This window comes from Melospiza georgiana, chromosome Z (genome assembly GCF_028018845.1).
Source record: "Melospiza georgiana isolate bMelGeo1 chromosome Z, bMelGeo1.pri, whole genome shotgun sequence".
NCBI lineage: Eukaryota > Metazoa > Chordata > Aves > Passeriformes > Passerellidae > Melospiza > Melospiza georgiana.
This window is the reverse complement of record NC_080465.1, coordinates 79,620,332-79,633,944: the sequence shown is the minus strand read 5'-3', so window position 1 is coordinate 79,633,944 and position 13,613 is coordinate 79,620,332. Positions and strand designations below refer to the sequence as shown.

General features: G+C 46.4%; 1 protein-coding gene across 3 annotated transcripts in view; it reads right to left on the bottom strand.

Moving 5' to 3' along the window:
• SETBP1 (SET binding protein 1) overlaps nt 1–13,613 on the bottom strand; it is a 270,942-nt gene that overhangs the window by 138,577 nt on the left and 118,752 nt on the right. For 2 of the 3 annotated variants that reach the window (XM_058043294.1, XM_058043295.1), the window contains one exon: nt 7,177–7,248. The exons of the other annotated variant lie outside the window; for it this stretch is intronic. In XM_058043294.1, the coding sequence (XP_057899277.1) occupies nt 7,177–7,248 (72 nt within the window). The remainder of the gene's footprint in view (nt 1–7,176; nt 7,249–13,613) is intronic. 3 annotated transcript variants of the gene reach the window in all.

The following is a 13,613-nucleotide window of genomic DNA, read 5'->3' as shown; positions in this document are numbered from 1 at the left end:
GAGATGAACACTAGCATTGATGCAGGTTGTTTTCACCGGTGCTCTTTGCATCTGGTTTGCTGCACCGAGAAACCACAGAAGGTTGAAATAAAAATATATGCACCCTATCTGCTGGTCAACTGTGCCCTGATCCCCCTGTGTTTATATTTGTGTTCGTTGTGACACAGGGAATGAGGGTGAGCATCAAACATTATTCCCTGGGGAATAGCGATTTTCAAGCGGTTACTCTGCAGGTAGAACGCAGGGTGCTGGCAAGTGATGCCTGCAAAATTTGATGCCTTGATTTCTGTTGTGTGGATCAATATTAATAGCAATATTATATTTCCAGAGCTGGCAGAACTATTGATTATTTGGCATGTAGCAGTTCATTTATACTTGAGAGCAAACTGGGACACTGAAACAACAAATGTGCAGCTGTTAACAAGCAACACAGGACATTGAGTTTCAGTGACACAACTGGGATATCACTTCCTTTGTCTAAAATGGAACATCTTTAACATGTCAAAAGTATAATTTACTTATCTGACTTACTGCCATACCTGGGGAAAATACCTTTTCCCCCTGAAACCTGCAGATTAAGGTCACGTTTCCAAATATGTGCTAAATGCAATCAATAATTTCATCCCCACTGTGACCAAACACTTGAGGTATCCTTGAAGGGAAAATGTTTTGTTTTATATGTTCAAACAAGTATTAAATTAGATCACCTTGTGCATGAGAAGATTTCAATGAAAGAAAAGATAATGAAGCATTATACTGTGGTTGCAGGAGCTGAGCCAGAGTTATTTCTTTTCAATGAGGCTTTTAACTTAGTGGAAAAAAAATTAAATACCTGTATTTATATATGTGTGTAAATATATTTTGATAGGGTGAACTCAAAATAAAACTTTCTATATCAAACAAAGGGTTTACCTAATAATGTATACATAATGCTGTATCCTTCCATGAGCTTCTTTATTATGTATGTCTATAATTGTCTCCTAGGGACACATTTAACTATCAAACTGTTGAAAGCAAATTATACAGAACACCTATCTTATAGCTGAAACTTATTGAAAGGATCCCCCTCATGGTAAGGGAGAAAAATAATTAAAAATAATGGGTGACATTCCTTGTTGCAAGAAAGAGCATCTCAATAACTTAATAATATTTTTACATGGGCTTGAAGAGGCTGGGGAGGTGACTAGTAAATATGCAGGAAATGCACTATACATTGCCTTTTGAGGGATACTATAGCCTTTCCTCTGCCATCAGTATGTCAAACCCCGCAGGCTTAGCTGCCTTAGCAACTGTCCACAATTTGGGCAGGTCAGGATCAAGGGAGGCTGAATCAGCTCCTGCTGGTGGCTCTCCTCTCCCAGTGCTGACAAACGGAGTTTGGAGTGAAGGAGTCCAATTTCCCAGCTGGGCCTGAGCCTCTCCAGCCAGTAGCAATTAAATGTGCCCAGAAATATCCCCAGGCGTGGAGGCCAACTGGCATAGAGGGGTTTGTACCTCTGCTCACAGCCCTGTCTTGACTTTCCTAGCCCGGGAGCTAAATGCAAACAGCTCACAGGGATGAACCCTGATCCATGCTTAAGGATGATTTAGGAGCTTGCTAGTTGGACCAAAAGTGTGCTGAGAACTGGTTTAGTACTTTGAGTGTACCCAGTGACATTCCCATGAATGTCCCCAGATACTGTTTAACTTGCTTAAGTTATTGTTATGACATATTTCTTTTCCAGATCAAGAGTACTTCTTTCCAGCCAGAAAAAGGGAATTGTATGGCTGTAAATTTGGTTATGACAATAATCCTTCTGCTGGTTCGTGAAATCACTCTTACTCAATAGGACGCGTGTTTACTGCTGTCTGCAATCTAAGAATCCTTGCAAGGAACCAGATGTGGTGTGTTTAAAGGGAAAAAATCGTCATGAGTGGACAGATGAACTTCATAAACAAATCACTGTCCTCCTTATCCCACTGCACATCACTGACATCTGCCTTATACTGCATTTTCAAAGTTTGCTACTTTAAATTTCTTACCCCTAGAAAAGCATCCCAGCCCAAGTACTTGCCATGTGCTTCTAACTGTGCTGCATTGGTGTGCTGGTTTTGTCTGGGGCAGGGGCATTTTCTTCCCAGGGGCTGTCACAGGGCTGTGTTTGGGTTTGTGCTGAGCACGGGGTGGGTGACACAGAGCTGTTTCTGTCATTGCTGAGTAGGGCCTGCACAGAGCCAAGGCCTTTGCTGCTTTTTGCACTGCCAGCCTGGGGAGGGGATGGGGGTGATCGAGAGTTTGGGAGGTGACACAGCCAGGACAGGGGACCCCAAGTGACCAAAGGGATGCTCCAGACCGTGTGACATCGTGCTCAGTGTGCAAAGGGAGGGAAGGAAGAGGAAGGGGGAATGTTTGGAGTGATGGTGATTGTTTTCCCAAGCCACTGTTACATGTGGTGGGTTCTGGCTCTCTGGAGGTTACAGAACACCTACCTGAACATGGCAAGCAGGGAATTAATTCCCCTTTTTGCTCTGCTGGTGTGCAAGGCTTTTATTTTCCCTATTAAACTGTCTTTATCTCAACTGATGAGTTTTCCAGCTTTTACCCTTCCAGCTCTCTCCCTGATCCTGCTGGTGAATCTGAGTGAATGAGGGACTATGAGGGGCCTGTTGGGGTTAAACCATGAAAACTGGGATACTATTAGATGTCCCACAGCAACTTTCTGTCCTGACCTGCAAGAAGAAGAGCAATTCTGTTTTCATGGATTTCTCTGAGCCACAAGAAGACGAGTGCAAGCTCTTTTACTTTGAGGAGAATTGATTTTATCAAGCCAAGGCCATCTGGCAGAAGGCAGAGGAGGATTAATGCAATCCCAAACCAAGAGGGAAGATCTTGGTGCTATGTCACCCAAATCTTGTCACCCTCCTACACCCCACAGGGACTCAAGGCAGAGCAGGGAGGCAGAGGAAATTGTTCATGCCTACATTCTCTCCACCACACACACCCCAAAGCCTTCCCAGTGACAAAGTTTCAAAGCTGCCATCACAAACCCTTATAGCAACTGTTCAGAGTAGCACAACCCTTTGAATGGTTTAGCTCATGATGCTTCTAACAATCACCTGTGCAGCAAAATACTTAATTTCTGCAGACAGAGCTTGGAAGGGAGCTCCTTATCCCGTGGGCTGGCTGTATCTCAGCAGTGGCACTTCCTCTGTGGGCAGAACCAAGGCTGCCACCCACCTTTTGCAGCTTTTTGCCTGTTTTTCCCAAGGAAAAGAAGGTGCAGACCTGTGCCAGGAGTTGGTGCCACCTCCCAGCTCCCCTTTGGACGCCTTTGTGGCCCTGGAAGAGGCAGCTAAAAAGCTCCATGTGGGCTCACAGCCTGGATGTTTCACAGTGGCTTCCTGGCTGGGGAAGCAGTAATGCCAGGAGGATGGCAGATTCCTTCATGCCAGTAGATCCTAATGCCTTGTGATCCTGTCATCCCGTGCAAAAGGCAGGAGGAGTGGGAAGCCCAGCAGGCACCTGATTGAAGAGGCTGGGGGAGATGAGATGAGAGGAGACAGTGTCCTGCTGTGAGCTTCTCCCACCTCCATAACCTCCTTATTTTCAAAGAGTTTCCACTCCTCTGTGGCAGCTATTGTTCCCCACGCCTGGTGCATCATCATCCCTGCTACACTGATGGTTTGGGATTCTCACACTGCCAGCCCTTCCTCCTCCTGACACTGAAATGAGCATCTTGCTTGGCTTCTGGAGGAAAAAAAATGAGTGTAACTTGGGCACCCCTGTGCTAGCAATGTACAGGATGATGCTGCATAGCCCATAACCACCATGGTCTGCCTGGGCATATAATCATGCTCAGAAAGGCCCAAAGGCATTCCACACCCACCTGTCTGCCCCTTTTCCTTCCAAAAGTCACCACAGCACCTGGGTCAGGCTTTGGCACTACTGCTGTTGATGTGTAGAGTCAGCACTGAAAAAGGGATTTTTTCTGTTTGATTTTAAGGAGGCTGCAGATTCCTCTTGGCCATTAAGATGAAAAGGGGGCCAATTCGAAGCTGGAGCCAAGTTTGAGGAGTATTTCTGCACAGGCAGGTAAGAGAAAGTAAAAGTCATTCTTTGTTCTGGTTGGCCCTGTAAAATGAGAAATACTATCAGGGCTGTGCATTTTTTGAAACCTGAAATTATTTCTTTTTTCCTTGGTAAGGTTGAAATAGATTCAAGCACCACTGTTATTATCTCTAAACTGACAGAGACATTTTCATGTGAGTTTCCCTTCACAGTCTGATATCCATATTCACCATGTGCATTCCTTTGATTCGGGAACTGCAGCTCCCCTGTGGTCCAAGGACTCGAGGTTCATTTTGTGTTGTTCTTTCTGCCAAAATGTGGTTATTACAGATGGAAAAAAAATCACAAGGTCACCCACAGCCTTGATAGAAACAGGAGGGTAGGAGAATATTAGGAAGAAACTATTAGCTCTAATATCCAGCTGCATTTGGCAAACCTGAGCATATTTGGATTGTCTGTACCAGCATTTCACTCCCCTGTTTCCAAATGATTCACCCTGGCTCCAGTGATTAACCACCTGAATACACCCAAGAAGGATATTCACAGAAAAGATCTCATGATGAAAAGGCTATTCCTGGCCTTCTTTCCATCACATCATAATCTGTCCACTAATATGGCTTGAGATCTCAGCTGATCAAAAGGTCATAAGATGCTACTGCTAAGTATCACTCTGTCTCTGCTCAGCCAAAGGCATTTTTACTCCATTCAACAGGCAGAGGAATGTAATAGCAAAGCCTTCAAATCTGTTTGTATAATAGATGAAGTCTTCTCTTTATGGCATTATTCATCCTTCAGGGAATGACACCTGATAAATAAACCTCTAGTTCCCAGTGAATTTAAATAAAACAAAGGCAAATCATATATCCCTGTGCACTGTAAATATAAAACTGCACATAACATAAGAATTCCCAGTCTTCCACCATCTCTTTGCTAAAAAAGCTATAAAATGCTGACCATCCTCAGATTCTGCCAAAATCAAGGGAGCCTAAATCTCTGAGTAAATTACAAAAGGCATGGTAATAACAGAGGAAGGACTTAAAGATACATAACTCATTCAGTTTAATGGAATGGTGAAACTTGCACCTTTTTGTCTTTGTGCTAGTAAAAACCAGAAAGGTAAGAAAGGGGGGTTAGCAGCACATCAACAGCAATAATGGAGTGAAAATAGGGGGAAATCTAATAAATGGGTCAACATGTTTCCCAGGGAATAACACCAGGGAGGCTGGGACGGATAAAATACTGAACCACATCCTACTCAACACCATGACTTGGCCCAGCTGGTCACCGTTGCACTGGAGGCGACTGGTCCCTGTGATGCCAGGAGCAACTGCAGCCACTTCTGTGGCCACCCTGCTTCCAGTTCTCTGTCAATCCTGCTTCCAGTTCTCTGGCCAGCCTCCTGCTCCCAGTTCTCTGGCCATCCTGTTTCCAATTCTCTCAGCACAGGCAGGAATCCCTGCCCAGAACTGCAGGGACACAGGGCACCACTGCCAGGAGCCACCTGCCACCTGAAGCCTGGGTCTGCAGAGGCACCCCCTGTGAGCAGCACCATTGGGAAACTGCTTTGTGTTTCCAGCACACCTGGAGTGTTGTCACAAACAAATTAAAGCCCTCAGCATTTCCCAGATTATCCGCCCACTCTCTGGCTTTCCAGAGCCTCTAGACCAGGACCAACAGACAGCTTGTTTAAGTGCACCTGGCAATCGTTTTGCTCCTCTCCATGCTTTCAAAGCTGAGAGCCATCAAAGATTAGGAGGAAAAATCATGACTGTTTTTCCCTAAGAAGCAGAACTGGTAACAGGCTTCAGGAAAAATCCTTCTAAATGCAAGTGATAAGTGTAGACTGTGTGAAGGCTGACAGGTCTGATTATAATTATCACTGCGAGGGGACTGGCACTAACCTCCCTTCTGGAAGGCAGTGACAATTCCTGGAAGGGAACATGCAAGGGAATTATCATAAACAAAATCGTTGCAAGTAGAGTTGTCTTTCTCTGGGAAACTAAACAAGATCCAGATTTGGGGGTGAAAGAAAAAATCCAAAACCCAAGCCTTAAGAATTTATTAATCTTGATAGAAAATGACAATCATGCATTTAAGTTTTTCTGACTTCAGAATGATGGGAGCAAAAGAATCAAGTGGGACACGTGAAGTGTAAGATGAAGTCATGCATGCAAGAGGTGTTTGGAAATAAAGAATATATTCTAAAAGTACACTTGAAGAACATAAAATGTATTTAAACATGAACAAGGAGTCCCAAGGAGGCTGTTGGTTCAGACTGAGCTAAATATTCAAAACTAAGAAAAAAATCCAAGCCACCTTGCACAAACCTTTCCCCCTTCCTCACATCCTAGCAAGAAGAAAGCCAAACAAAACCAATAAAAATCTCTTCAGATTGCTTCTATCCATATACATCCTTCCTTTGCATCTACAGGTTAACTGAAATACAACAGCATCAGCTTTCAGCAGGGTTGTGAGGCAGATAGGATAGGGAGTATTCCCTCAAGATCACCCTGTCCTGACCTTTCTGCTTTCTTTGATGGCATTCCATTTTTCTTGGTCTGCATTTTTTTTTTTTTTTTGGCATTTTTTCACTCCATTTCCATTGAAACCTTGGAAACAGAGAAGCTTGGGCAATCTGGACTGAAAGTACCACAGCTTTTTCTTTTGGAAAACAGGGAAACAGATATTATCTTAATAGGGGCTGTGGCTGCACAGGAGATGAAGAGAAGAGCCTCAGAGTCAAAAGCAGTTCTAAGAGTTTCATTCTCATTATACCTCAATGGAGTGGAGCAAATAAATTGTGCAAGGAGACATATGGAAGCTCAGTACACAAATGGCCTATTTAAGGCTCTTACTTCCTAATTAGGTCCTGGTGTCAGGAGGTTGGGAACAATTATTCACACATAGATCATTTGGATATGATACAAACTGTTCTAAAACCCAAACCATCATAATGGCACGCATTAAAAGAAACCCAAATTAACGTTTTAGACTCATTTGCTTGGTGCTTGGACTATCAGTTTCTGTGATACACATAGCTAAATTTCGTGTCCAACATTGCAAAATCGTGTTTGGAAAGAGAAAAGGATAAAACAAAAACCATCACAGCCATATCCCCTTGTTCTTACCTTGTTCACAGATTTCGTCACTGGACTCTGCACAGGGAACCCACACTCTCTTCCCAAATTCTTCATCTGACTCTGTGGTGTTTCCCAAAGCAAAGAGAAAGAAAGAAAAAAACCCTTGATTGTGGGGATGACTGTGTAGAAAATGGTCACAAACATCCAGAGTTTTGCTTTGCCCTTTTGATTTCCCCACGCGTTTCAGTATGACCACCACCACCACTTGCCATCTGGGCAGTGCTGGGGTCCCCCCTTGGTCCAGCAGTGTTCTGTAAGGCCCCCCAAGCTTCCCCTCACCCCACACAGATGTGTAAACTTCCCCTCCCAAGTGTCCCTTGTGAGCATGTTGGCACGACAGAGCCACCACAGCCTCCCCCAGCAGCCATTGTGGGGCACACAATGAGCCCTGGAGTCAGGGAGGGATGCTGTGGATTCCTCTGACAACCTTGGGAAGAGGGCAGGGAAGTGTCACAAGAAGCCAACCCGCCTGGTTTGTATAAGAGTTAAAGCAGGGAGATGAAGCCAAGGATTACCACATTGCAAAACCATTTAAAACAGAGTAAGTGCTTGTGATTCTACAGCGTGACCACAGCAAACCTGCTCTGCTCTGTGCTTTGGTACTTCTGGTAAGAAAATGAGGTCTTCCTCTCCTTCCTCCCCTCCCTCCTCCTCTCCTCTTTGTCCACCTATCCAGACCTTCACACAAAGGTGAAATATTTCACATTTTCACCTGTGGTGATGCAGATCAGACTGTTTGCTTTGCCTTTCTTTGCTTTTCACTGATTTTGCCAAAGGCATCCTTTTAAGCATCAGTCTGTGCAAAGATAATAGGTGACACAATTCCCTGTAACTGGAATCAGCAACAAATCAGCCATCTGCCACTCCAGGGGTCTGAGATTAACCCAGCCACTGGACCATGACTGCAGAGCATTTGCACATTTAGATTACAGAAATGTGAGGTTACAGGTCCAAAAAAAAAAAAAAAACCCAAAAAAAAAAAAAGACATGGAGTGGGGAAGGTGTGGGGAGAAGGAGTGGAAGAGCCCTTTAGACTGACCCTTCCAGGCAGAAGTCAACCCATAACAACTCCAAGTAGACAATGTTTCTCATTATAAAATGCTAAAAGGATGAAGGATTTGAAGGAAGCAACTTGAGACACATTAGACATCATGCTTCTGGAGAAAATATCCAAAACCACTTATTTTAGGCAGGGAGAAATGAAGACAAAAACCCTACATCTGCCTTGTCAAAGCCTTCCCTCCTTGGGAAGTATGACCAAGCTGCCCAGATGGCTGACTTGACCACTTGGAAAGAACAAGATTAGCAATTTTTGCTCCAAGATGGACAAGATGCATTCCACAAGCTCCCCTATGGTCAAGATTTCAAGAAATGAAAGAGGTCTGCCTACTGAAATAACAAGGTTTGTGAAGATCTCTTAATTTGCTGCTCCCAGTTCTCCTTGAATAACAAACACCATTTCGCTGCTGTGCACACACGGATGCTGTCACTCCACATTAATACTTGCCCATGTCTTTGGGAGCCTCTCCATAAATCTGTTGGGAATTGTTATTTCATAACTGAAGTATTTGAACACTGAAGAAGCTTAAATCAGCAGTCAACACAAGCTGGCTCCAGATCTAAAGGCATGAGCAGTGGTCTGTGCAGTGCATGGCGGGTCAGGATGAGAACCAGGGTCTCCTCAGGTCGTGTTGATAGGCTTTAACCACTACCCTCTCCTGCACAGATCCCTGAGATCCCCATCCTCAGAGATCTCAGGTTAAAAAGAGGAATTTCTGCCCAGAGGAACAGCCAAAAGTGTCAGCAAGAACATCTGGAAGATTCTGGAACATCTCACCTACAAGGAAGGACTGAAGCGTTGTAGTAGTTCAGTCTGGAGGAGAGAGGATTCCAGGGAGATGCTGAGCATCTGCCCACACCTGAAATGGCTCCAGGACAGCTGGAGAGGAACTTGGCACGAGGACATGAAGGGACAGGACAAGGGGGAATGGCTTCACACTGCCAGAGGGCAGGGACAGATGGGATTTTGGGAAGGCATTCTTGGCTGGGAGGTTGGGGAGGTCCTGGTAAAGTTTTTTTCCAGAGAAGCTGTGTCTGCTGCTGGATCCCTGGAAGGCTGGATAGGGCTTGGAGCAGCCTGGTGTAGTAGGAGGTGTCCCTGCCCATGGCAGGGGGTGGAACTGCATCAGCTTTAAGGTTCATTCCAACCCAAACCATGCAAGGATTGTGTGATTCTGTGAAATTCATGCAAGGCTGCATGGCGTGTCCCCTGGGTGGGGAAGGTATTTCAACCAGCATAACTCATGGCATCCAAAGGGACAACTGAAAACCAGACAGCATGCACACTTGTTTACAGAAAACCCATGTGTTTTATGCATGTACTTTATTCAGAGAAAACTGGTAGGATTGGGTGGAAGGTACAAGAACACACTCCAGGTTCTTTGGCCACCCCTCTTGTGGATATTTCCATGGTGAAGAAACCAAGGTTTCCTGGGCCAAGCACTGCACACCCTGCAGTCACAACAAAGGCAAAGAGCAAGAAGGAATGGCAGCACCTTCTCTGCACAAGCCCAAGTTGAACTGCAGCAAATACAGGGTACAGAGCACAGCTGAGAGGTGAGGAAGAGCAAGGGATCAGCTGCTCTGTTCCTCCTACTCCATACAAAATCTGCTGGCATCAAGTTAGAAATGAGTGCCACTCCCAGCAGCGTTAATTTGGGACAGAGAATTTGATGCTCCACAGAGGAAGGACTATTGATCTGTGAGGAGCTGTGAGAAGAGGCTGAGGGGAGCATGCTAGACACCACCTTTAAGTCTGCCTGAACTCCCCCCTATTTATCACAGCATCTCCAAAAGCCTTTCCCGGGCAGGGGTAGGTGCTCCCAAACCAGGCCTGCGTGTCTGAGACCAAAGGTGAGGTTTGAAGTGGTTTGAATGTGTACTAGGGCATGGTTTTCAGGTGAGAAAGAGACCACAGGGATCATCCCATGCCTGAGACTACAAAATGGGCCAAGCTAACAACCCAATAATCCACAAGCTTCTGAGATGCAGCAAGATAATGAGGCTCTGCCTGTGCTTTGGAAAGGTCTCCTTGAACTTGACCTGCTGACTATGTGAGGGCTAAAACTGCTGTTCTAACAGGACCTACACCTGTTTTCAAAACCAGACACTGGGGTTTTCCCTTTTTCTAGTCCCTACTTTCTGTAATGAGAACCTAAAACTTTAAATATAAATTCCAGAACGATCCGAAAAGCAACATCTGTGCAGCAGGAAGGGAGGGGGAGTAATATTTTTGTATTTAACTTCATATACTGAACTACTACAAAGTTATAATTTTTTAAATTATAAAAAAAAAATTAAAATTAAAATTAAAAAAAAAGAATTTTTTAAAATTTAAAAATTCAAATTAAAAAAAGAAAAAAAATATAAAAAGAAAAAATCAAAACCCTATTGGGGTTTGGAGTTTTTGTTACCTGTGAATGGAAAAGAAAGGGGATGTGCAAAAAACCTTCCCTTTCAGACAGAAATCACCACACAACTCCATCCCGTTTCTTGCAAATCAACCAGCATCACAAAACGATGCAGTTTCAGCCTTACATGTTTGTTTGTTTGTTTTATCCAGGCAGGTTTTTGCAGGAAAGGGGCTTTTTCTGCAGCCCAAACAGCGCCGCTGCATCAACCAGGACCTGAGCTGAGCCGCCTGGAAGTTGCCTCATCTCCCAGCAAATGAGAAACGGAGGGAAACACCGACGCAGGCGACGCTGCACCGTGCAGCAGAGACTCCTGTGTCCTACAAGTCACCTTGCATCGAGATACAGTGAGGAGGAGGAGGAGGAGGATGACAGCGACTAGCAGGGGAAGGGCAACAGGAAAACAGTAAGAAAACTCCCTGAGAGTCTTCTTTTCCTCCTTAAGGGGGGGGGAAATATTTTAAAAAATTAAAAAAAAATTTAAATCACACCCTGATAGGGAGATGGAAGGAGGGGATGAGACCCTTTACACTCCAAGTCGCCAGCAAAGATGCTCTCCCTTTCCCAGAGCTCCTAAACATCACTGGGGGTGGTGGTGGGGGAGAAAAGGGTCACATTAAAAAGGCGAAGGGGAGGCAGGGGAAGAGGGAGGACCCTCCTGAGCCCGGCCATTCTCAGCCATTCTCATTCCCGACACGTTTTCGCTGCTCTCCAGCGCAGCCCAGCCTCGCAGTATTAGCGTGGCGCAGAGTGCCATTTTCGAGCGCCGCAGCTCCTTCTTGGCACCGGTTCAGCTTTTTGTCTCGCCTCCTCCTCCTCCTCCTCCAGCGAGCGCCCAGCGGAGGGAGGCGGAAAGAAAGGAGGGGAATAAAGCCCTGATGCTTCTCTGCCGGGCTCTCCGCAGCACCCCAGCCCTGCCCGAGCCGCCCCATGCCTTCCCAGCCCACACAAATCTCCTCGGCAGCCTCCTGCCCCCTTTTCATCGCTCTGCCTTCTTTACACCCCTAAGCGTGGCAACCTTCCACGCTGCCCTTCTCCTCCATCCCCATCCCTCCCAGCTCCTTCCCTCGCATCCAGGAGGGATGGATCATCGTGCGCCCTTGCCCATGCTGCCCTGGCATCGCCCCGGAGCGGCGCCGGGTCCAGCTCGGTGTGCTCGCACACACACAGGGGTGTGGCAGGGCAGGAGATGCTCTGCATCCCTCAGAGCACAACCCTGAGCTGGGCAGGGAGTCCCTGCTCCTCCTCCTATCCAGGCAGGAAAGCAGAGGCAGGACCACAAGGGACAGACACGCTGAATTCTTTTAAGCAGCCCAAACACGGCACTGAGCGCGTCCACCAGCAACTTCTCAGCCTGCTGTGCTGGCAACCAGCGGCTGGTTCCAGCCTGGCACCAGCTTTGGTTTGTTTTTCTCTCCTCTTAAACGCCATCCTCCCAAATATTTATTCCCTTTTTTTTTTTTTTTTTACTCCTAAGATTTTGGTTTTGGTTTTTTGTTTTTTTTTTTTTTTGGTTTTTTGGTTTTTTTTTTTTCCCTGCCCTATTTCCCTCTTAGCTTTTCCATAGAGACAGGGCTTGTCCACAGCTTGCCGCCTTCCCTCTGGTGACAGGACCTGAGGGGCAGCATGAAGTACGTCAGGGAAGGTGCAGGATGGATATTGGGAGGTGGTTTTCTTCCCCAGAGGCTGGTCAGGCACCCCAGGGCACTCGAGGCACCAATGCTGCCAGAGCATTTGGACAACACTCTGAGGTGCGTGGTGGATTCTTGGAGCTGGACTCTATAACCCTTGGGAGTCACCACCAACTCTGATTCCATTATTCTGGGAATTCTATTCCATAATTCCTCCCATTCCCAGCCCCAAATCCAAAGCAGCCCGTGTGGAAGGGGCACCGAAGGAAGCAATACATGATGTAATACTCAATGGACCAAGAACAGGAAAAAAAAAATAAAAATAACTCTCATATGTACACACAAGAAGAATATTCTCTTCTCTGAGGAGGAGGAGATGCCCTAAAATTGCACAGCACAGCCAGTGGGCTGCCAGGATGTGCTAACCCCAGCCCCCTCCTCAAAGGAGGGAGGAGTCAATTTTTGTTGGAAGGCAGAGAATGAGGCAAAATGCATGTTCTCCATGGAAAGGACCTGGGAGAGCCAGCTTCCATCCAGTGATGTGACTTGACTCCTATTAAACCAGAGCTTCAGACACTGACATATGCATGGCAGAGATAAAGTGCTATCAAATACACCTTGTCTGGTGCCTGGAGGAAAGAGATTTAGAGGAAAAAAATATAATAATGCTGATTCTGGGGATGGCTTGGGAAGGACATGGAGGGAGGAGGAGAGATGTGCTGAGGATTTTATCATGGAGGATATGGGTGTATTATATAGAGACCCAGGGTAGGGGACAGCCCCATAAACAGCCACTGGTGTCCCTGGAGTTTTCATGGGACTGCCTGGATGGCTTTGTCCAGGGAGAAACATCAGGACTCCTTAGTAAACACAGGACTCAGAGGATGCTGAAGCAGATGGGCGTTCCCTCCTGGAGGCAAATCCCTCAGGAGACCCAGAAGAAGTGCCAAAAAGAAGGCTGGCTCTTGCTGAGCATGCTCAGGGAATAGCAAAACAACTGGTTTGATGTGGGGCTGCAGAGCAGAGCAGGGGGCAGGCAGCATGCTCAGGGTGGCACAGACAGAAAAGCAGTGTCCTGAGCAGCTGAGCCTAAAATGTGGCTTGGCAACATCTTGCCTGGCTGTGGATGGAGCAGAAATGGTGGGCTGGATTTTGCCCAGCTGAGCCTGGCTTTTGCCTCCCTGGCCTGCAGGGACAGCACAGGAGGGGAGCAGGGGGCTGGGGACACCTCTCTAGCTCCAGGAGCCACGTGGAGGAGATGCTCCTCTGCTCCTCTGGTCCTCTTCTGCCAGCTGCTGAGTGAGGAGCAGCTGATGGGCAGGTG